The 22,547-nt window shown below is 34.5% G+C and overlaps 1 protein-coding gene across 2 annotated transcripts in view; it reads left to right on the forward strand.

Annotated features, from left to right (window-relative positions):
• PDE3A (phosphodiesterase 3A) overlaps positions 1-22,547 on the forward strand; it is a 317,086-nt gene that overhangs the window by 176,524 nt on the left and 118,015 nt on the right. The window contains exon 2 of one of the 2 annotated variants that reach the window (XM_045463832.1): positions 9,035-9,085. The exons of the other annotated variant lie outside the window; for it this stretch is intronic. Coding sequence (XP_045319788.1) covers positions 9,035-9,085 — 51 coding nt within the window. The remainder of the gene's footprint in view (positions 1-9,034; positions 9,086-22,547) is intronic. 2 annotated transcript variants of the gene reach the window in all.

Raw genomic sequence — 22,547 nt, forward strand, 5'->3', positions numbered from 1 at the left:
TTTAAACTAATCAGCCTCCCAGAACCCATGTGCTTAACCAATGTGCTATACTTGATTAACAGTTCAGAAGGTACTTCAAGATTCTGTGGTGACTCTGGGTTGGCAATATCAGTATTTGTTATGTTTACATAGAGCATGGGGCTAGATATATTGTGGGCACCCAGTAAATATTTCTATGAATAAATATGTGAATGTAGCAATGAATAATGTGTATTAAAGAGACACATTAGTAGAATTTAGTATAACCTAACGTCTGACATGTAATTTACTATATACATTTTGAGGTAATTCTATAGCCCACATTAAAAAATATAATTAACTTGTAGGATTTACATAAGATTTTCTGAGACATTAATTTTTTCTCTTATTCCACAGTTTTTAAAGGAGGTGGAGACTAGAGAGTGGAAAATGGATTTTAGAGAAATAAATCTATCACATTAACTATCATCATTATTAATTCCATGAAGACAAATCAACTCCCACATCTTTTTCTTTTTTCTTACCAATATACTTCATTGCCCAGGATGGGATATTTGGTTTGGCTCAGTAATTCCTTATTGTTAAAAGTAATACAGTAGGAAAGAATTATGTGATCATACATGATTCTATAAATTGTATGAAAATAATGTATATGGAAAGCATTTAGAAAACTGTAAAAAATAGTTTCTCAGAATGTATTCCAAATAAAATTATTACTCCCTTTTGAAAGAAAAGTATTCTGTGATCAAATTCTGGAAATGTTTAGTTGAATTGTGTTTCTTTAAGACTTCCTCAAACTTTAATAATGCTAATATATATTGCGACTAAGTAGAATTATATTTTGCAGAATTTCACAAGCTTATTTAACTTTACTGCTATTTCTTTGTGAAATGTTGCACTGTTTAAGCACAAGACCGATGTGATTGCATTATTCATAGTAGTACCAAAAATGCAAATTAGCAGTAAAAGTGTCAACAATTTATGTAATCAAGATAGTACAGATGTCATATGTAAATATGTAAAAATAATGGAAGCGTTAGTTTCATCAGTGACCACATATAGGTTTAGAGTAATGATTGTCATTGGGATAACAGAGACAGAAATAGAATTATGGAAACACTCTAAATCAGAGTGTGTGAATATCATCATAATTGTCAGAAATAGATCTATGATTTACAGTAGAGAGGATGGGATTTCAAACTCCAGAATTTTTTTTTTTTTTTTTTAATTTTTTTTTCAACGTTTATTTATTTTTGGGACAGAGAGAGACAGAGCATGAACGGGGAGGGGCAGAGAGAGAGGGAGACACAGAATCGGAAACAGGCTCCAGGCTCTGAGCCATCAGCCCAGAGCCTGACGCGGGGCTCGAACTCACGGACCGCGAGATCGTGACCTGGCTGAAGTCGGATGCTTAACCGACTGCGCCACCCAGGCGCCCCAAACTCCAGAATTTTTGAATTTCTTTCTACTTGAAGTCTTTTCATTTCTCATGTTTATGAAATTTATACTTGGTTGGCATGTTAAGAGTCAGGATCAGGGATGTATTCTGTGTAGAGTGGATGGAATTTAGGTAGTTATCAGCAACTGTGAAAACAAAGATATCCCTTAATTTCGGTCATTCAGTTCTTTACTATTTCCAGGGTCTCAGTGCTAAGGAGAGTTAGTTCTAAAGAATCTTTGTTCCCCCTACTAATTTGTCTGAAGATTCAAGATGGGGAGAATAGGAGGAAGCTAAATTATTCTGGAAAAAAAAAAAAACAACAACAACATATTTAGAGCCTGAGAAAGATCCTTGAGGCATGAAAGGCTAGGACCAGTAAGTTGAAAAAGACTCACTTCCCTTGTCCTGCCTCAAAAGTAAAGGGCAAGAGGTGTGACAGCTGCCCTCCTCCCACCCCACCCCCAAATGCTGTACGATGCCTTTGGAGTATCTGATGAATATTTTTGTGGCTTTTTGCAGTATTCAGTGTAATGTAACCATGTCCTGTTTCCCCCTAAAATCTTTGATAGTATCTCCATCACTTGATAATGCCTTTGCAGAGTGAGATGGACTTGGGTATGGGTGATGTGATAAAGTGGTGGTGGTGAAGGTAGGCTATGGGTAAGAACCAAGGCCACTGATCAAACCTATCTGGTTTACCCAAAGGTGTCTGATGGAGTCTCCCAGTCTGTAAATTCAATTATAAAGGAGGGTAAATCTTGTCAGTGTCCCCTGCAATTAGGCCTTTCTATGCCCCAAACCCTAAGGAAGAACCCTGCAGGGCTGGGTGACAGTGTGTGGGAGCCTCAGGGATTCTGTCAACATCTTTAGCCTAAGGCCCAAATCAAATATAGATTTCAGCGTCCCTCTTCTGCAGAGCACAATGTCCTCTTGAACTTCTTACTCCATTGATAGCAAGAGGTGAAGGAAAGAAACAAAGGATTAAGAGCAGTTCCCCTCAAAGGACTAGACAGGAACTGAGCTTGGCTAGACTGTCTGTCAAAGAGCTTTCCAGGCCAAGGCACTGCCATCTAGTAGACCCTGTGGTCAGGGGAGTGAGCAGTCCAGGTCTACCTTCCCACATGGAATCCTGAAGAGAGAAAACTTAAGTAGTAAAGAGATTATAAAAAGAGTATGCAAAGGGGAAGAATCCAAAGGGAAGTGCTAAGTGTAAAGAGAAGCTTTAATTTGTTTATCAAATGGAAAGTTTCATGCCTCTCACAGTAAGTAGAGTTAAAAGGCAGCCTGCTGTGTCTTTTATGACTCTTGAAAAATGTAAAGGGACACCAGATTTGTGCTATGTGCTATGGCTAATCTAAGGGTGCCTTTGTGGAGTGTGGGATCTATTGCATAAAATTGAGGAAGAGATTGGGGAAGAGGGGGAATCCCTGGTCTGTTATTGCTGAAGAGAATGTACTTGGCAATTTTTAATTAGTGGATCGAAAGATTAACTTTTGGGCAATTTCATACCAGAGGAAGGGAGTAAATACCAAATATATACCTATGGTTAAAAAAGATCAGCTCTTTTTAAAATTTTAGCTTAAGGATAATCTGCTATTTCCCAAATGAACCACTTCTCCCATCTCGAGATCGCGATCGTTGCATCTCCTATTTCCTCTGTCTGGCACGCCCACCCCCAAGATATCTGTGTGTACAGCTCTCACTTGATACAGTTCTTTCCTAAAAAGCCACTTTTTCATAAAGGATTTCCCTGATCTACTTATATGAAATTAGCTCTGTTCCCAGGCCCTCTCTGCCTTGAGCCGCTGATTCTCCTTCCTTTATTCCAAGCTTCTGTGTAGCTTTATCATCTCCTGCTATCTTCTGTTTATTCACTTATGTTCTGTCTCCTTTCACTAGAATTGTAAGAGCCAGGTGAGTAGAGATACATCTTGGTTTGTTCACATCTAGGTTGTGCCTAGAACAGTTCCTTGAACACAATAGGCATATAATAAATATGCATTAGAAATTTAATGAATAAATGATGCAATGAAAAGGAAGTTTATATAGCAACTTTGGCATCCTCCTATGCACCATCTATGGTAGATATAAGTATAGATAGTGTGTGTGTATATACACACACACATAGACACTACAATATATATTATATATAATATAATTATATATATTATATAATACGGCATATATATGTTATTTTATGTGTTTTTAAAAATATGCTTTAGTGATTTTTGACAAGTGAAGTAGAGGAATGGTTTCTAGAGAGGAAGGCCAGGATAACAATGGGATTGTCTCTGTGTGTTACCTTTTTTTTTTTCTTATGTAAAGCCTCTTACCTCCTTAGGTATGTGCAAAGAATTATTTTTTTCACACCTAGTGGGCCTCATGCAGCTTTCATCTCTTTGCAGTAATAGCGATGGTGAACTTTTTCCTCCCATGGAGCCCCTAAAAAGGTGTTCTTTTTTATATTAACAAACAAAAAAATAATGCAATATGGCTCAGGGAAAAATCTAGAAACAAGAAAGGAAAATATTTTACCTACAGAAGCATACTTTCAACTGTCTGCATTTCTCATGCTATTATTAAAAATACCTCTGCTTGGATAGAACCATTTTGTTTCCATGCTGACTTCTCCTTTGCTTTCTCCTGTGAACTTTTTAAATTCGGTGTTTGGCAGCAGTTTTGTTTTCCTTGGAACTAAGTACTGTGTAACATACTGTTAGCTGAAGGCTGTAATGTAGAAATGTATTATTAAAAATAAAAGAGAGAGGAAAGAATTTACTCCATAAGGATGAAAATGACTCAGTGTCAAGGAAGTTAGGATTTTTGAAATGCTTTAAATAATAGATTGTGTTTCTTTTAAAGGAAGTATACTTTGTTTCCTAGAAATAAATATAAGGATCTGCATTTTCCTATCTTGATTAGTGGGACCTGGAAAAGAAGAGAGATAACTCTTTTTTTTTTTTTTTTTTGAGAATTCCTTCATCAGATAGAAAGATTTTTGTTTAGCATTTGTGGGTATAACTTTGGTGACCTATATATCCCCAAACCTTCTTATTAAAATGCCTTTACCCAGAGGGGTAATCATATTTCAGTAGTTAAGAAGGTATTTTTAAAGGTGAGAGGCAAACATTCTTTTTTCTTCCTGAATTAAGCAGCCATGTATTCTTGACCAGCTAGAATACATTTGAAAACCTTTTTTTTTTTCATTTTTCTAGTCAGTCTCAGTATGTGTCTCTCGTTCTCTCTTACATTTCTAGAAACTGTACATAACTAATCATAAAATCCTAAGCATTCTTTCTTCAGAAAGAGTATCATATCATGTTAATGAAGTGTCTCTTTCCCCAGAGTTATCTAGGTATCATGCTGCTCTTCATTTTTCTTGAAAGTTTAGTCCAGATGAATTAAAGTGCAAAAAGAAAAAGATAATTCCACAGTTTCTACTTCTGTTCCTTATGGTCCATGACCGATTTCTGTCTTTCATCTAAGCCCATGAAAATGTCAAATGACTACTCTTGTCATCTGCAACTTAATACTAATCCTACCTGTTTGATTCAAAGGAGGTTTTGACTTTCTCATCAGTATTGGTTTGCACTTAATTCTGAAATTCACTGACTTCCCTGTTCAAGATCTCCTTGTCACTGTTTATTATAACCAAGATTTTTGGTTTGTCCTAATTTAGTCATGAGAGGGAAGCTAATGAGATGTCTATATACTTCCTAAAGCATTTAGTCCTATGGTACAGCATTAACAGGAATACTTACCTGTGGGCAAATGCTTCATTTTAATGTAAATAATCTGTAATAATAAATAAGTCAAGCCGTTTATCACACTATGCATGGTTTTTTAAAAGGGATAGTGAAAACATTGTGGTTATTTTAGTCTTTTGTCCTAAGGGCAGTGCTGTTATGATAGTAAAATGAATTCTTTGTGCAAATAAGATGAAAATGCATGTGCTATCATGTGCTTATCCTCACTCCCTACCTCACCCCTACCTGTGCCGGGTATGATGTAATCACAGGGAGAGCAGAGCCCTGACACCCTGTACAGCACCCCCACTACTTCCTACTACTGCCTTTAAAAAACAAATTACAGAGAATATTATAACAAAACCCATACATTCGACACTGAAACAATTAATGTTACATTTTGACTCAGATTATTTTAATTAAAAACAAAGTCTTTATATGATTTCTTCAAGTCCAAAGGGAAAAAAAAAATCTTGTTGAAGTTTCTTTGACTCTCTTTCCATCAAATAGAGAATATTACAGTATCTTGTTTATCATTTCAGAGTTTATTGCTTTTTTGATTTTATTGCATAGCATGTAGATTTCTTTAACTTTTCATTATTTTGAAAAAAGTAGTGATAGTATCATTTAAAAATACATTTTGAAATAGTACCAAATGGCTGGTCCACTCAGACTTTTAAATATAATAATATATAAAATAAATATGTAATAATAGAATAAAATAGAATGCCTTTACCCTAAATCAAAAGGTCAGATTTAGAGAGTGAACTTTTGGAGGTTTATAAACTCTGGCTTATTATTATCAAGTTTATCTTCTTGTTCTGTGCTAAGGGATGACCCAAGTGACTCTGTATTTTGAAAGTTTTTGTTCAATGTATTATGTATTATGTATTATAACTTGTGTTTGTGGTTTACTTACCTCTTTTTATTGTGACACTCATGATAGAATTTATTAAATTATCCCATTAAAGTCATTAGCAAGAGAATAATGGCATAACAGTTTTTATAAAATACTATTTTCAGAAAATTTAGGTAGTACTCAAGTTATCATCTCTTTAAAGTTGCCAAAGCAAGTATCTCCTCTTTCTATTATTTTTTTTCTTCCTATTATTGACAAAAGTCAATAATAATAGTTTAATAATAATAGGTCAATAAGGCAGGTGATGAAATGTGTCAGGAATGGGTTTTGATAGTTCTGGTGAACAACTAATTAAATGTTGATTTATATGTTTCTAAATCAGACTATTTATTTCACTAATTGATTAGTATTTAACTTTTTTTATAATCAACTTTATATAAGTATTAATATTTACTAGCAGATGTAATGCCATTAAATCCAGAAATTAAAAAAAATTAAAGCATTAAAGAAATGTCCGCTAAGCGTAAACATTCAAGTTATATGATGATTACCTGGGCTAATTTACCCCAAACTGTGTGCTAGCCAAATTATAATTAAATCATTTCACTAATTCCAAGGCATACAATAACTGACCTTCTTATTAAAAATGAGTAATTTAAAATTACTTTGTTATATTTTTCACTTATTAAAACTTGAGCATTTTGCATGTAATTTTTAAAAGGGCCCTGAAGGCCACATTGTAAATGCAATATTATATTCTTTTGTATACTCTAATTTAGTGGATAGTTCCCCTGTGGTTGGATGACACAGTGATTGACACATTGTAATTACTGGATTTTTACATTTTTATTTTCTAATTCAAAGGGTATGAATTTTTAAGAGTATGCAATATCTGTTAAGATTGATATATATATACATATATGTATATGTAAATATATACATATGTGTGTATCTGTGCACTACATACTAGCAATATATAGGCATACTAAGCTCCCAGAATATTATCAGTTTGCTAATTTAATAGGCAAGCGTCATTTCTTGCTTTTGTTTATATTGAAATTTTTTCACTTCAAATAAAGTTATTTCCAGTATTGATTATTGATAATTGTTTTGTGAACTATCTTTTCCTGTAATTATTTTGTTAAGTTGCATTACTTTCAAATTTGTAGAAAATTAGTGTACTGAAGATACTTATTTTTTTTTACCTGCCATTTGAAGCAAATATTTTGCCAGTGTGACATTTGTACACGGATATTTGAGGATTTTATGTAGTTGAATCGTAATCCTGTGTGTATGTGCGTGTGTGTGTGTGTGTTTTGATTCTCTGTGTATGTGTGTGTTTTGTTTAGTTTGGAAAATCTTTTCACATTTCAAGGTAGTTTAAATATTTGCTTGGACTTTATTTTATTTTATGCTTTTTATCTTTTTAAATTTGTGTTTTTATCTATCTAGAATTAATATTTGTGTATAAGGTTCAGCTCTAATTTTTTTCCAAAGAATCTATTTCTTTTTTTCATTTGTTGACTAATTCATCAAATACTCATTGATATTTATGTTTTCTTTTTCATATTTTGTTGCCATATGTACTTGAGTTCATGTCACAAGTGTCCACTACATCTCATTCATTTATATTTTGAGTCTTAAATCACTAGCTCATAATTAGGGTTAAATTTTAGAATATATTTTAATATCCCCTAGGGTATTACTATCTCTTCTAATATTTTCTCATTCTTACCAATGTTTATTCAGATAAAATTTACCTAGTTGTTTTTTTTTTTTCAGTTTCCTAAACAAATATGGATCACTTTTCACTGAAATTAGGTTAAACCTGTAAATTCGTGTGGGTAGAACTGAACGCTTAATAATTTTATACAATTCAGTCTTTTTAATCAGGAGCACTGTATGACCATCAGAAAAGTTTTACCGTTTTCTGTTTATGGTTATCACACGTCTTGCTAATGTTCAAAACTATAATACTTTTTTGTTGCTATTGTGTTGTGAACAGATTTCTTTATTTTTTTTCAATATATGAAGTTTATTGTCAAATTGGTTTCCATACAACACCCATTGCTCATTCCAAAAGGTGCCCTCCTCAATACCCATCACCCACCCTCCCCTCCCTCCCACCTCCCATCAACCCTCAGTTTGTTCTCAGTTTTTGAACAGATTTCTTTATATCCACTAAGAAATCATTGCTGTTGTATAGAAAATCTAATAATGTATATGCATGTGTTGAAGGGTCTGTCCTGTTGGTGTGCTGGTTTATTAGTGATGGGGAATTCTTCCATTGGGACACATGAATAGTAAGTGTACTGGACAGATGAATGGAGTTTTATTCCTTTCAGTCAGCATCTTCTATTTTCTTAGTATTCTTCTAGTTGAATGTTATTTTCAATAAATAAATACAATGCTTTGCAAGTAGAGTAGTTCAGGGCCATTACAGCTATGGGACAAACTTGATAATGTCTTATAGTGTCTCTTTTGATGTAAATCTACATTTTGTGACCTTGGGGGCATATTTCACATTAAATCATTTCACTCTTTAGAATTCCCATGTTTTGTGATATTATCAAAACAGAATTAAAAATGATTGAAATATTTTTGCCTTCTCATTTTTGTCATTCATGACAGTAAATTAAGCTATACTAATGATTTATTTAGCGTATTTTCTTAATAAACTAGAAAACTAATGGCTTACAAACTTAAAAAGCTTAACCTGGGTTAACATCTCTCTAGGACATTCTGACAAAAGAACCATAAAGCTATGTATTAGCAGACTCTTTCTATCAGACAGTAATATTAAAATATCTTCAAAACAACTACCATTTGGAATCTTAGCTATCAAAGAAATTATGACTAGGTATATTAATTTATTCATGATAGCTATTTAATACATTACTATTAAAACTTAGATTTCAAAAACTTGATCTTTAGAAGAAGGAGTACACATTTTTTGCCACATAAAATAAGCATCATTGAATTTATGGTAATTATTATATTATATTACAGCTCATGGGGCATTCAGAATGGGACCACAAGCGAGGGCCAAGAGGATCACAGGTAAGTTTGTTTTCCTTTCCTTTTTTTTTTTGCATTTCGTTTCTTAACGTTTTGAGCCATGAGTCTTCTAAAACTCAAGAAATAACAAGTAGAAAGAGGAAGAGGCAAATAATCATGCCATTTGTTTTTATTTAAGTTAGTTGTGATTAAAGTCTGGTTTGAAATCCCAAAGGCAGATGCCTGCGTATTCTTCCTGAGAGCTTTCTGGTACCCCAGATTGGTTGTGTTTACATGAATGTAGATTTTATATTCATCTTGTCTCTGCACAATACATTTTGATCAGCAACCCACTCTCTTGCTTTTATTCACTTCCTTTGATAATTTTTCAGTGTATTTTCTTTCTTTCTCTATCTTCCTGTTTTTGGTTAAATATTTTGAAACATAATCAAAGTAAACCCTGAACTAATTACAGATTTTGTCTCTAAATTAACTGTCTTCGTCTTAGGGAAATAGAAAGATGAAAGGACCTATTATTTTTGAAAAGAAATTCTGAACCTTTCTATATTACCAGATTGTTTTCATTGTCTTACTTTATGTCTTAGGCAAGGGGAAAAGCTTCCATGACGCATTTATGCTTTTTAATGACCTAATTAGACAATGTGGATTTGTTTTGGTTCCATAATTACTTTGCCTGACAGAATAAGGACTGAGTTTTATACTAAGAAAATTCTCTCTCCTCCTAGGGTGTTTGTGAAGAAATATGAAAATCATTTATCTCCTAGTAGCCTGTGTGTTTACCTGTCTGTAGACATGCCAAATAAAAATTAAGTGGGTGGAACATTTTTACCTTTCCTGCTCACACTTTATATTTGTCACTAAAAAAATATGGCTGAAAGAAAGTTGAATATGTAGCACTGCATGTGAAAGTCTGTTGGGAACTGTGAGATTCTCTGGAGTGTTTTATGAAGCTGATGCAGACCGGCACGGTCATCAAGTTGGCATGGTAGCTATCTAATTTAGGTCATGGGAAAATAAAACCCAGTCAATCAGTTGTTTTTCGTTGAGATTTTAATAGCTGTGGTTTTATTGTTGTCCATTATCAACTTGATTAGTAAATAATATAAGCCAGGCCAATTAGGTCGGTTATCCCACAGAATTTATGCCCTGCTTTCCTTCACTCTTATTTCCTCTTCTCCATTCTCTGTCAGCTCTCCATCTGTATACATCTGTAATGTTTTAAATCAGAATTTGCCGCAAGATTGGTAATGAAATGACGACTGTGTGGTAAATGCTTTGTGAGTCCAAACCAGTTAAAAAGTAAAGATGAGCACAAGTAAGAAATTCAACAATTCTGATAATTGCCACCAAAAACATTTTGATATTCAAAACATGCCAAGGAACTTCATGCTGACATGCCCCTTCAAAGGGATGTAGTGTTATATATGTTTGTTTAAAATTTGTGTTATTTACTCCTTATATGACCAATTTGGGTTTTTTAAGGTTTTATTTAAATTCCAGTTAATTAACCTACAGTATAATATTAGTTTCAGGTGTACTATATAGTCATTCAGCACTTCCATAGAACGCCTGGTTCTCTTCACAACAAGGGCACTCCTTAATCCACATTACCTATTTAGCCCTTCCCCCTACCCACCTACCCACTGGTAACCATCAGTTTGTTCTGTATAGTTAAGAGTCTCTTTCTTTGCTTCTATTTTTTTCCTTTTGCTTGTTTCTTAAATTCCACACATGAATGAAATCATACAGTGTTTGTCTTTCTCTGACTTATTTCATTTAGCATAATACTCTCTAGTTCCATCCATATCATTCATTGACTGATAAATGGATAAAGAAAATGTGACACACACACACACACACACACACACACACACACACACACACACACAATGGAATATTACTCAACCATAAAAAGAATGAAATCTTGCTATTTGGAACCCATATGACCTATTTGGATAGAATATATCTTCAAGTTTGAATTGGTCACTCTGTTATAAATTAGAAAAAAAAAATGTCATAAAGGCACAATATTGCTTGTGTTAAATATAAACGTAAAGAACTCAGAGTGAAAAACTTTTAAATTCTAGATACTGCATGTAGCTAGAAAACTTCAAAATTCCATATACACAAATATTTTTATAAATAAAAGTTTGATCATATTTGAAAGCCCGAGATGGTTCTCAAAAGCAAAGGCATTGGAACATTCTTGCATGAACTACCATTATCAGCATCAAGGCAGTCTTAGACCTTTCAACTAGCTAAATAAGTATTCTAAACAAGTGTTCCTTTGTCTCCCTTTAATTCTTCAACACAGCTAAAAATTGCTAAGGTAGAAAGAAAAATACACATCCAAAACTGAAAACAGTAACTACAACAAAAAACATTATTCTTTGGAAATTTCAGATAACAAGTATTAGGTAATAATTTCTTACCTAATTTTGATTGCCCACTGGGGGGAAAAAGATACTGTATTTATGTTTTATATCATTGATCTCTTATCTTGCTATTATTTTCTGGGGTGATATGTCAAAAGCCTTTTAACCATTTCAGAGGAATTTCAGACAGTCTTCATCTGAATACAGATTTCTTAATAATTTACTAATACTCAAATCCCATCTCAGTTTAGTTTCATTGGAGACACTTAGTAAGTTTTTAAGTATTTACAATGTATACACACTGTGGCAGATCTAAGTCTGAGGAAAAACTGAGTTGACAAGGTTACTGTGTTCCAAGAGCTCACAAGTTATATTTGGAAGTAGAACAATATTTGAATATATAATTTTCATATAAGGCAGTCTGGTAAGTGTAAAATTAAATATATAAACAAAACATGATAGGAGTTGAAGTGGGACAGAGTATTTATCCCTAGTAAAACTACTTCTTGGAGCTGATATTGGAGGTGAGCCTTCAATGCTGGATAAGATCTTAGAAGTACAAAGGGAGGAGAAGGAAAAGCTTGAGTAAGAGTCTGAACTGGCAGAGTATAGGACATGTTTGGATATATGTGAATTTTCCTTATAACTTCTTTGTAAACATTTATTGGTTAAGGACTGTTGCAGGAACTACAGCAAAGGAATGATTCAGAGAATGTCACGCATTATTGATTAAACGTGAGGAGGAAGTAAGGAGGGTCAAAATGTTGAAATCCAGTACTTGAGGAACTCGCACCATTCACATAGCCCAGTTTACAGAGAAGACGATGAGTTTGGTGTTTGTGATGTTACGTGAGAACATTTCCACAAGGATATTTCCACAAGGAAATATCAGACAACTACTTGAGATACCATTCTGGTGCTCTGTAGCCAGATTAGAGCTCTGTAATCAATTGAGAATGCTAATCATACATGTGATAATTGAACTACATCAGACATAGATCCTAGAGGAAGAATATTAAAAGGGAAAAATGAAAGAAAGACTGATTCTTGGGGAAGGCTAGTTGGAAGGGCTGGGATGAGCCTGGGGAGAAAATTAAAGCATGCCTATGTTCCCACTAGGAGACCATTTGAAGGAGAAATGATGCAGAATCGAAAGCAGCATACTATGAAGTTACACTAGGAAGAAAGTTGAGACAACAAACAAAGGTTCACGGAAACAAAACAAAAACATAGGAAATACCTTTCAACATAGTGATTAGCAGGACATTAGTGAGCTTTGAGAATGCCATTTTGATCGAGAAGGGATGGAAAGCAGAATACAGAAATTAAATGACTAGTATAAGATAGAATGTTCTCTTGGAGTTTTGTTTTAGAAGAGAGATGGCAGCAGAAGTGAGTGAAATTTCTTTTTATGCCACAGTGAGATGTGTGTCTCAACAGTTATTAATGGCAAAGAAAAAAGAATCTGTGTAGAGAGGAAAATAGTGAAAATTCGTGACACTGGCCTGTTTAAGGACTGGAAAAATGGTGTGGTTCAGGGAAAGGAATGTACGTTCTTCCGAAGTGGCCCTTTTGGCACCTGTTGATGTGCTTTTCTTACATGCCATCAGTCCCCTCACCAAACGCCACCATTCACCCTTTAGTCAGAAAACTGACCATGTTCTCAAAGGAACTATTGGGTGGATTCACCAAAAAGCACACATGAAGAAGTTTTGGAAAGAAAGTAGAGGCATCTACACCAGAGCAAGGTATAAGAAAAAGAGACAGATAGTACAAAGTAAAAGAAATACTGTGAGCCTAATGATTTCAGTTTTCTTGGTAGACCAAGGGTGCAAGAAATTGATGATTAATAGTGGAACATCTTGAACGGTAGAAAAATAGATGGAATATATTTGTTTTGGGTATCTAAGAAAAGGGGACTGGCTCGATGTTTGAGTAACAAGAAGTGCCTAGTAAAAGCAGAGGCATTTTCTGTGAGTGGGTAGCCTGTAAGACAAATTTTTACCCCTTTTGTGTTGATTTACAACACCACCAATATATGTCAGGCACTTTCTTTAGCCTTTAAGGGGTCAAAACTGAACTGAACAACTTTGGTCTTCAGGAAGCACACAGTTTTACCTGAAGTCAGCCTTAGCTAGAGGATAAAAAATAATCAGCTAGTGGTTTCTTTTAATATTTTTATTTATTTTTGAGAGAGAGAGAGAGAGGGAGGGGGAGGGAGGGAGGGAGAAAGGGAGAGAGAGCACAAATGTGCAAGGGAGGGGCAGAGAGAGAGGGAGACACAGAATCTGAAGCAGGCTCCAGGCTCAGAGCTGTCAGCGTAGAGCCCAATGTGGGCTGAAACTCGTGAACCCTAAGATCCTGACCTGAGTAGAAGACAGATGCTTAACCAATGAGCCACCCAGGTGCCCCTCAGCAAGTGTTGAGAGGATTAGTCATTATCAAGATAGAGTTAAGCTTATCTTGGATTTCCCCCCATGTGTTTATTACTAAGTAAAAGATTTTCTCAAATTTGATGTGATTCTCCAAAATTGTATCATGTGTGCACTATTACAGATAATAAGGGGTACCCTTCAAATATTTATCATATGGAAAAATGTATATCTTGTTTCAAGTAAACTGTACCACTTAATTGCATATGACTTTTCAGACTCAATAATAATTTAATTCAAATTGATTTATTGCAATAATTTTGTGACATAATTTATGAACTCACAGCTTTCTGACTGTCTCTTCTTCCCCTTCCTCCCCTTTGCCCTCTCCCTTTTCTTCCTCTCCATCCCCTTCCTCTTCTTCCCCTTCTTCTTCTTCTCCCTCTTTTTTCTCCCCATCCTCCCTTTCTTCTGTCTTCTCCCTTCTCCTCTTCCCCGCCCCGCCCCCCATCTTCTTCCTTCTTCCCCTCCTCCTTTTCCATCTCCACCATGTTCTTAAAGTATATATTCCCAAATAGTAGATCATCCAAATTAGGGAATATGCTAAAAGATTAACTTCCAACAGCATGCAGAACTCTTTCCTCTGGCAGCATTCCCAGTAATACCAAATGAAGTCAGGGATGAAATTCTCAGAAGGCAATTAGTTTTTTATTTTTCTTTAAATTCTTGAAGAAAAGTTTTCCAGTGGGAAGTGAAGAAAGGCAATAGAAAATCACTCTCCTTTGAAAAGGTTAAAAATGTGAGGAGTGGATTCCAAGGAGTCTTGTGGGAAAAGATTACTTCAATTTGTGAGCTTGCTAAGATTTTAATATACTAGGAACCAGCAGGCTCTTCTTTACCAATAGTTAGAGACTAGCAGGTTCCTTAGTTGTTTAGTAAATTAGTGATGATTGACAGAGTACCAGTCAGGATTCATCAAATAGACTTAAGACCACTTATTGAAGAAACAGCTTTTTGTGTGATTTATGTAATTCTGTAGACAATGAAATTCTGGTTTGTATGTCCCTAAATAAGTGAAGTAATGTGTATATAATAGAAGAGCACAGCTAAGTATTCTGATGGGGAAAAATAAGTTATCAGATACACTAAGCTATTGGTATGCTTAAAAATGAAACAAAGATGGATATGTGACGTATCAATATTTATGGGATGCAGCAAAAGCAGTTTTAAGAGGAAAGTTCATAGAGTCTACCTCAAGAAATAAGAGAAGTCTCAAACAATCTAACTTTCTACCTCAAGGAACTAAGAAAGAAGAAATGAAGGCCAAGGATAGTAGAAAGAAGGAAATTATAGAGATTAGAGAAGAAATAGATGATGTAGACCCTAAAAAGAAAGTTAAATTAAAAGCTGTTCTTTGAAAAGATAAAAGTTGATTAACCTTTTGTTGGACTCACCAAGAAAAAAGAGAAGACTCAAAATCAGAGATGGAAGAGGAGATGTTATAACTGATACCACAGAAATACCAAGGATCATAAGAGGATCAGTCTCTTATAAGACTAATGTGAACAATTATATTCCAGTAAATTGGACAACCCAAACAGAATGGATACATTTCTGTAAACATACAACCTACCAAGGCTGAATCATGATGAAATTAAAAATCTGAACAAACCAATGACTAGCAGGGAGATTGAGTCAGTAATCAAAAAGTTCCAACAATCAAAAGTCTGGGACCGGATGCTTTCACTGGTGAATTCTACCAAATATTCAAAGAAGAATTAATAACATTCCTTCTCACACTCTTTTAAAAAATAAAAGAGGAGAAACTCTTTCAAACATACTTAATCTGATACCAAAATCAGACAAGGATGACTCACAAAAAGAAAACTACAGGGCAATATCTCTAACGAACATAGATGTGAAAATTCTTAACACAATATTAGAAAATCAAAATCAACAATACATTAAAAGGATCATACACTGTAATTAAGTGGGATTTGTTCCAGGGATGCAAAGATGGTCCAACATTCACAAATCAGTCAATGTGATATATACCACATTAACAAGATGAAGGATGAAAATGATATAGTAATCTTGGTATATGTAGATAAAGTGACAGAATTCATCCATTTATGATTAAAAACTCCCAACTTCCTTCCCACAGAAGGAATGTATCTTAACGTATTAAAGGCCATATATGAAAAGCCCATAGCTAATAGCATATTCAACAGTGAAAAGCTGAAGATATTTCTTGTAGGATCAGGAATAGATATTCACTCTTACCACTTTTATTCAATATAGTATTGGAAATCTTAGCCAGAGTGATGGGGCAAAATAAAAGGAAAAAAAAAAAAAACAACAAAAAACTACCGAAGGCATCTAAATTGAAAAGAAGAACTAAAATTGTCTCTATTTGCAGATGTCTTGATATTATATATAGAAAACCTTGAAGACTCCATTAAAAAACTGTTAGAACTAATAAGTGGCTTCAATAAAGTTGCAGGATATGAAATCAACACCCAAAAATCTGTTAAGTTTCATTACACTAATAATGAACTATCAGAAATAGAAATTAAGAAAACAATCCCATTTATAATTGCATCAAAAAGGACAAAATACCTAAGAATCAATTTAATGAAGGAAGCAAAAGACCTGTCTATTGAAAGCTATAGGGCATTAATGAAAGAAATTAAAGACATAAGTAAATGGAACGATATTCTGTGCTCATGAATTCAAAGAATTAATAATGTTAAAATTTTCATACTTCCGAAAGCAATCTAAGATTCAGTGTAATCCATATCAGGATTCCAATGGCATTTTCACAGAAATAGAATAATCCTAAAATTTTCATGGAACAACACACACACACACACACACACCAACTAAAGAGCCAAAGCAATCTTGAGAAAGGACAAAGTTTGAGGCATCATACTCCCTGATTTCAAACTGTATTACAAAGCTATTGCAATTAAAACAGTATGATTTTGGCATAAAAACAGACACATGGGTCAGTGAAACAGAATGGAGAGCCCAAAAATAAACCTACACACATATGGTCAACTTATGACAAAAGAGCCAACAATATACAGTGGGTAAAGTATTATTAAAGTATTAAAGCCTCTCTTTAATAAATGGTATTTGGAAAATTGGACAGCCATATGCAAAAGAATGATGCTGGGTTACTATCTTACACCATACACAAAAGACAACTTTAAATGGTTTGAAGATATGAATATGAGACCTGAAACCATAAAACTCCTAGGCAAAAACATAGGTAGTATGCACCTTGACATTGGTATTGGCAATATATATTTTTTTAATCTGACACCCAAAGCAAAAGCAACAAAAGGAAAAATTAACATCAAACTGAAAAGCTTCTAAGCACCAACAAAATGAAAAGGCAAACCACCGACTAAGAGAAAATCATCGTTAGGTCTTATGTCTGACAAAAGGCTAATATCCAAAGCATACATAGAACCCCTGCAACTCAATAGGGAAAACATAATTTGATTAAAAAATAGGTAGAGTATCTGACTAGACATGTTTCCAGAGAAGTATACAGATGGCCAACAGGGATGTGAAAAGATGCTCAACATCATTAATCATAAGGGAAATACAAATCAAAACCACATGATTTATCACCTCACACCTGTCAAAATGATTATTACCAAAAAGATAAGAAATAACAGTGTTGGTGAGCATGTGGAGTAAGGAGAACTCTTGTCCATTGTCGATAGGAATGTAAATTGATGCACCACTGTGGAGAACAGGCTTCCTCTAAAAATTAAAAATAAAACTACCATATAATTCAGCAGTTCCACCTCTGGGTATTTTTCCAAAGCAACTGAAACACCAATTTGAAAAGATACCTGCACGCCACCTTCATTGTAATGCTGTTTACAATAGACAAGACATGGAAACAACCTAAGTGTCCATTGATAAGTGAATGGATAAATAAATTATTATATGTATTATATACACATACCCCCACACATCAATGGAATATTATTAAGCCAGAGAGAAGAACGGAATCTTGGGATTTGAGACAATGTGGATGGACCTCCACGGCATTATCTAAGTGAAATAAGTCAGAGAAAGATAATACTATATGGTGTCTCTTCAATGTGGAGTCCTAAAAAAAAATTATTACACACAGAGAATGGGCTGTTGGTTGCAAGAGGTAGGGAGTAGGAGATAGAAATGGGTGAAGTGTTTTTGGTTTAAACAAACTGAATAAAAATTTTAAAAATATTAAAAGTAAATAAATTATCTGTGTCTTATTTAGTAGCATGGCTTTAAGTGTCTATCACATACAAGAAACTCCAAACTATGAAACTTCTAGAATAAGAAGCATATATGTAGATAAATTAGCTTTTGCAGTAATATTTTAAGTCTTAAGGATGGATTTTGATGGCAAGTTATCATACTTGAGTATCCTGTCCACTCAGGTGTTCAAGAGAATGATACTTGACAGCTACTCAAGTTGATAAACCTAAGCATTTGCATCCTAAGGATCTAATTCAGGGCAAAGCAATTCTTTTCTATATTAAGTAATTTGCTTTTGTTACGAGAGTGATTTAAATGCTGTCCAGGTTTACCTGGAATAATGCCATATAAATTTATTAAAGTTAATTTCATTTAATACATTTAGAAAGACAACCATCCAGATTTTTCAGGAATTTATTCCAAGGGATTAATGTGAGCAGATTGGGAATCCATGATTACATTGCCCAAACTCCTGATGTGTTACCAAGGAATAATTCATTTCCTAGATGAAGCTAGCTGTCAGTGTTAACTTTTTCTACAAACACAGTGTTTTTCCCTTGTACTTCCTTCTCATTTTTTACTTTACCATGTATTAATCTAATAATTATTATCATTTTTTGGCATCTCTCCAAGGGAATATTTTTATTGTTGTTGTGTTGTAAAATTTGTTTGAATTTTGTTTATATGGGCCAAAATGCCAAGTATTTGCCTGGGCCCTACATGTTTTAGGAATGGCCTTGTCGTCTCATACAATAGAGGCAGGAAAGGACCTGATTGTTTAATACTTATTGAATGACCCTCTTATCTTGGAGGCTGTGGACATCATTTACATGACATGTACCTTATACTTGTTTTTGTTAAATCAGAACTTTTTGGTACATCTAAAAAACAAAACTGCCCATTAAATCCTCCTCTGAGTGTTTTAAATTTTACCCATTAGTCAGATCTAAATTTTTGGATAATCTCTCCCCCATATTCTGTGAAATTGCTTTTATCTGGTGTTATTTTACTGTTATGTCTTTAATTTACGTTGACACACTTTATAAGGTACAGTCTTAAAAATTTGTCCTGATGCTAACATCCAAAGAGGACACATAGACATTTCTTTTTATCTTAGTTCAGAGAAAGGGAAATGGTGTTTTTCTTTAACAACTGAACCCAGTGGTTTATTACTTCTCCAGCATCTCTGGTCTCTCCCCAGTAGAGGCCAGTAGCAAACTCCCTAGTAGAGGCCACCCACAGTTTATATGATAATGAAAAATGTGTCCAGACATGGTCAAGTGCCCCCTGGGAGGCAAAATTGCCTCAGGTTGAGAACCACTGAGATTACAGCATAATCTCTTTGCTATACATATAAAAGATAATAAATAAATATTTACTAATGAATGTTGATATTTCATATAGGAATACGGGAAAATACTTTTTAGGTGTAGCTTTTGAGCTTTCAGGTTCCATCTTTAAGTCTACTAAGCAATTTTAAAGAGCATATTCATTTTGTTATGAGGTAGTTACTCACAGTAGAATCATTCCTAGAACACTAGGAGGAGAAAATGCACTGTTTCCACACGTAAGCATCCAAGTGATTCAGAAGAACAACCTTAAAGAGAACATGGCTGTGTCTATGCAGTGGTTGCACAGAATGTGTTTCTGGTGAATTGATGGATGGCCTTGAGTGAATCACTCTTCATCAAGGTCCCTGGTCTCTAAAAAGGCATTGATTGATGAACAGGAATTAAACAAGTCCACAGAAATAAAAGGGGAAATTGCCACTGGCATTTATGCTCTCCTCCCTCCATGTTTATAGATTGGTAGAAATGTTGTTCAGTAATTATTGAATGACCCTCTTGTTTGGGGACTGTGGACAACATTCACGTGGCATGTGCACTGCCTTATGCCTGTTTTTGCCCAATCAGAGGCTTGTGGTCCATTATATGAAACACAACAAAGAAATGAAACAAGCAGCTGGAGATGACACACGTTTATCTGCAGGAGCTATAAATAGCTTAAGCAATAGTCAAATGTAATAAGTGTATAAAAGTATACTTTGAAGAAAATAAAAACAATAATAATTCTTTTCATTTGTTAGAATAACAGAAGAAAGATAGACTATCTGGAGAACTGTTAGTTTTGTCTTGGAATTGAAATGCCTGACAGAGGGAAGTAATTTTTACTGCAGGCTGGATGATTTTATGCAATCTCTGGCATAGAGTAAGATGTCGTTCTTCATTCATTATGGAACGTGCTCTACAAGGAAAGCTTTGGGGGTTGACTTTTTAAATTTTTACTCATAGATAAAGCTGATGAAAAAAGATGCAGTTGAACATCGTTAGATTTTCATGGGAGACAAAAATCCAAGGCTAGGATATATTGACTTGAACAAACCGTCCTGTAGAGCAATAGGTGAAGGTGAGGTGAAGTGAAGGTCATGAGAATTAGAAAGCCAGTTAACTATAAGGGGTGAATAAAGGCAACAGAAATAAGAAGTGACTGCAAGAAAGAAAAATAACTGATCTTTTAAAGTGAACATGGACATCTGTTTTGGTATACTAACAAAAACAAAACAAGACAAAACCCAAGACGCAGGTTTTTAAGCATCTTCTTTGTATAATTGGTAGACATTTGGAGACAGTGAATGTTATTATTTAATTTCTTAATGCAAATCTAGGTTATATGCAAAAATATACATTTCTAATACATAACAATCTTATGGAATTTTTCTTTGCTTCTTTTGTAGGGGATGAACTAAAAACTTATTTAAGAGATTTCCCCACATGATTTTATATTGTCATCAAAGCTACTGATTTTTTTTTTTTTATAACATTTTACATTGGAGAAGGAGGTTGCTTGGCAGTTGTGTTCTCAATTTAAGTGAATGTCCCATTTTGCGTAGAATAAAGCCATTGTGTAAAATTAAGTAAATCTAAGGAACGGGGGCTAATAATTACAAAGCAAAATCCTGGCGCAACATTAGAGATATTAGCGAACTGAAATTTCTCAAAATTCACAAAACTGAAGCTTCTTGTCAAGTTTGATTTTCCAGATCATAGGGAGGGTTTTTGTTTGTTTGTTTTTGTTTTGTTTTTGTGGTGATGCCTTATGCAATGACCCATTCCCAGCAAACTCTTCGTTTTACTAGTTAAAGCTTGTTCTCATTGGCCATCTGCAGGTTATCAAACTTGAATCAAAATCGTTTGGTTGCTGAATTATCTGGCTGTATGGTTAAATACTTCTGGGTGACAGTATGCACTTGGATCTCTACGACTATTTCCATTTTAGAATTTTGTAACCATGTTGTTTTCTTTTCAAATCGTTTTAACCCCAAGTGTACAGAAAGTTGTTGACACACCATCGGTGATACGCACTTACATGAGCAATTAAAAAAAAGTTTAGGAGAAAAACTCTCAGAAGGAGATTATGGGTGAGACCAACAGATGGAATGCAAATTTCAAAAGTTAAACCAACGTGATCATTCAGGAAGATAAAGAAGTGCAAACAGATGTAAAAGCTCTAGTTCTCCAAGGATTGAAAGCAAAGGAATGGAAAGAAGTTGTCTATCAAAAATGATACAAAAGAGACCCAAGGGAAAAAGGATTAGTCAATAGAGGAAATATTATTTCATGAAGCGAAATAAGGACATGACCATTGCAGCCATGTTGAGAAGGTTAACATGCATAAAACATTGCATAAAAGCCCTTTGATCCTGGGCATCATGATTTGGGGCAGCGGTGGGGGGTGGGGTTTGCATGCCTTAAACCAATTTTTACTAGTCAGGATTACTGTGACTCACTGCCATAACTTGTTGACATTTCTCTGGTACTTCAAGAATGTGTCAGTGTGATACATACTTGTGTTTTTAGGCCTCTTACAGTTTTTTCAAAAATATTCCAATGCACCAAGTCAATTTGTGAAAACTAATCCCAGTGTAATTTTGTTTCCATTTTGATGTAGAAATACAGCATGACTTTACATAAGTTTTGGCAAATACTGTAGTGTCATCCCAGCAGTCAGTTTTATTTTATGCTGATTATGGTAACTCCATACCCCAAACAGGAGATTTTTAATGAATATTTCCAAAATAAATGGAAGCATGTTGAAATTTAATAACTTACAGTTTAATTTAGTAAGTTTTGTTGAACCAGTGTGTTCTGAAGAAATTTCTATTAATCCACCATAAAGTATAGCATCTCCCTAGGATTTATTGAAATGATTTCTTTTTTTTTTTTTTTTTTTTAATTTTTTTTTTTTTTCAACGTTTATTTATTTTTGGGACAGAGAGAGACAGAGCATGAACGGGGGAGGGGCAGAGAGAGAGGGAGACACAGAATCGGAAACAGGCTCCAGGCTCTGAGCCATCAGCCCAGAGCCCGACGCGGGGCTCGAACTCCCGGACCGCGAGATCGTGACCTGGCTGAAGTCGGACGCTTAACCGACTGCGCCACCCAGGCGCCCCTGAAATGATTTCTAAAGCATAAAATAATAAGGCCAAAAAGC

This window comes from Leopardus geoffroyi, chromosome B4 (genome assembly GCF_018350155.1).
Source record: "Leopardus geoffroyi isolate Oge1 chromosome B4, O.geoffroyi_Oge1_pat1.0, whole genome shotgun sequence".
Taxonomy (NCBI): domain Eukaryota; kingdom Metazoa; phylum Chordata; class Mammalia; order Carnivora; family Felidae; genus Leopardus; species Leopardus geoffroyi.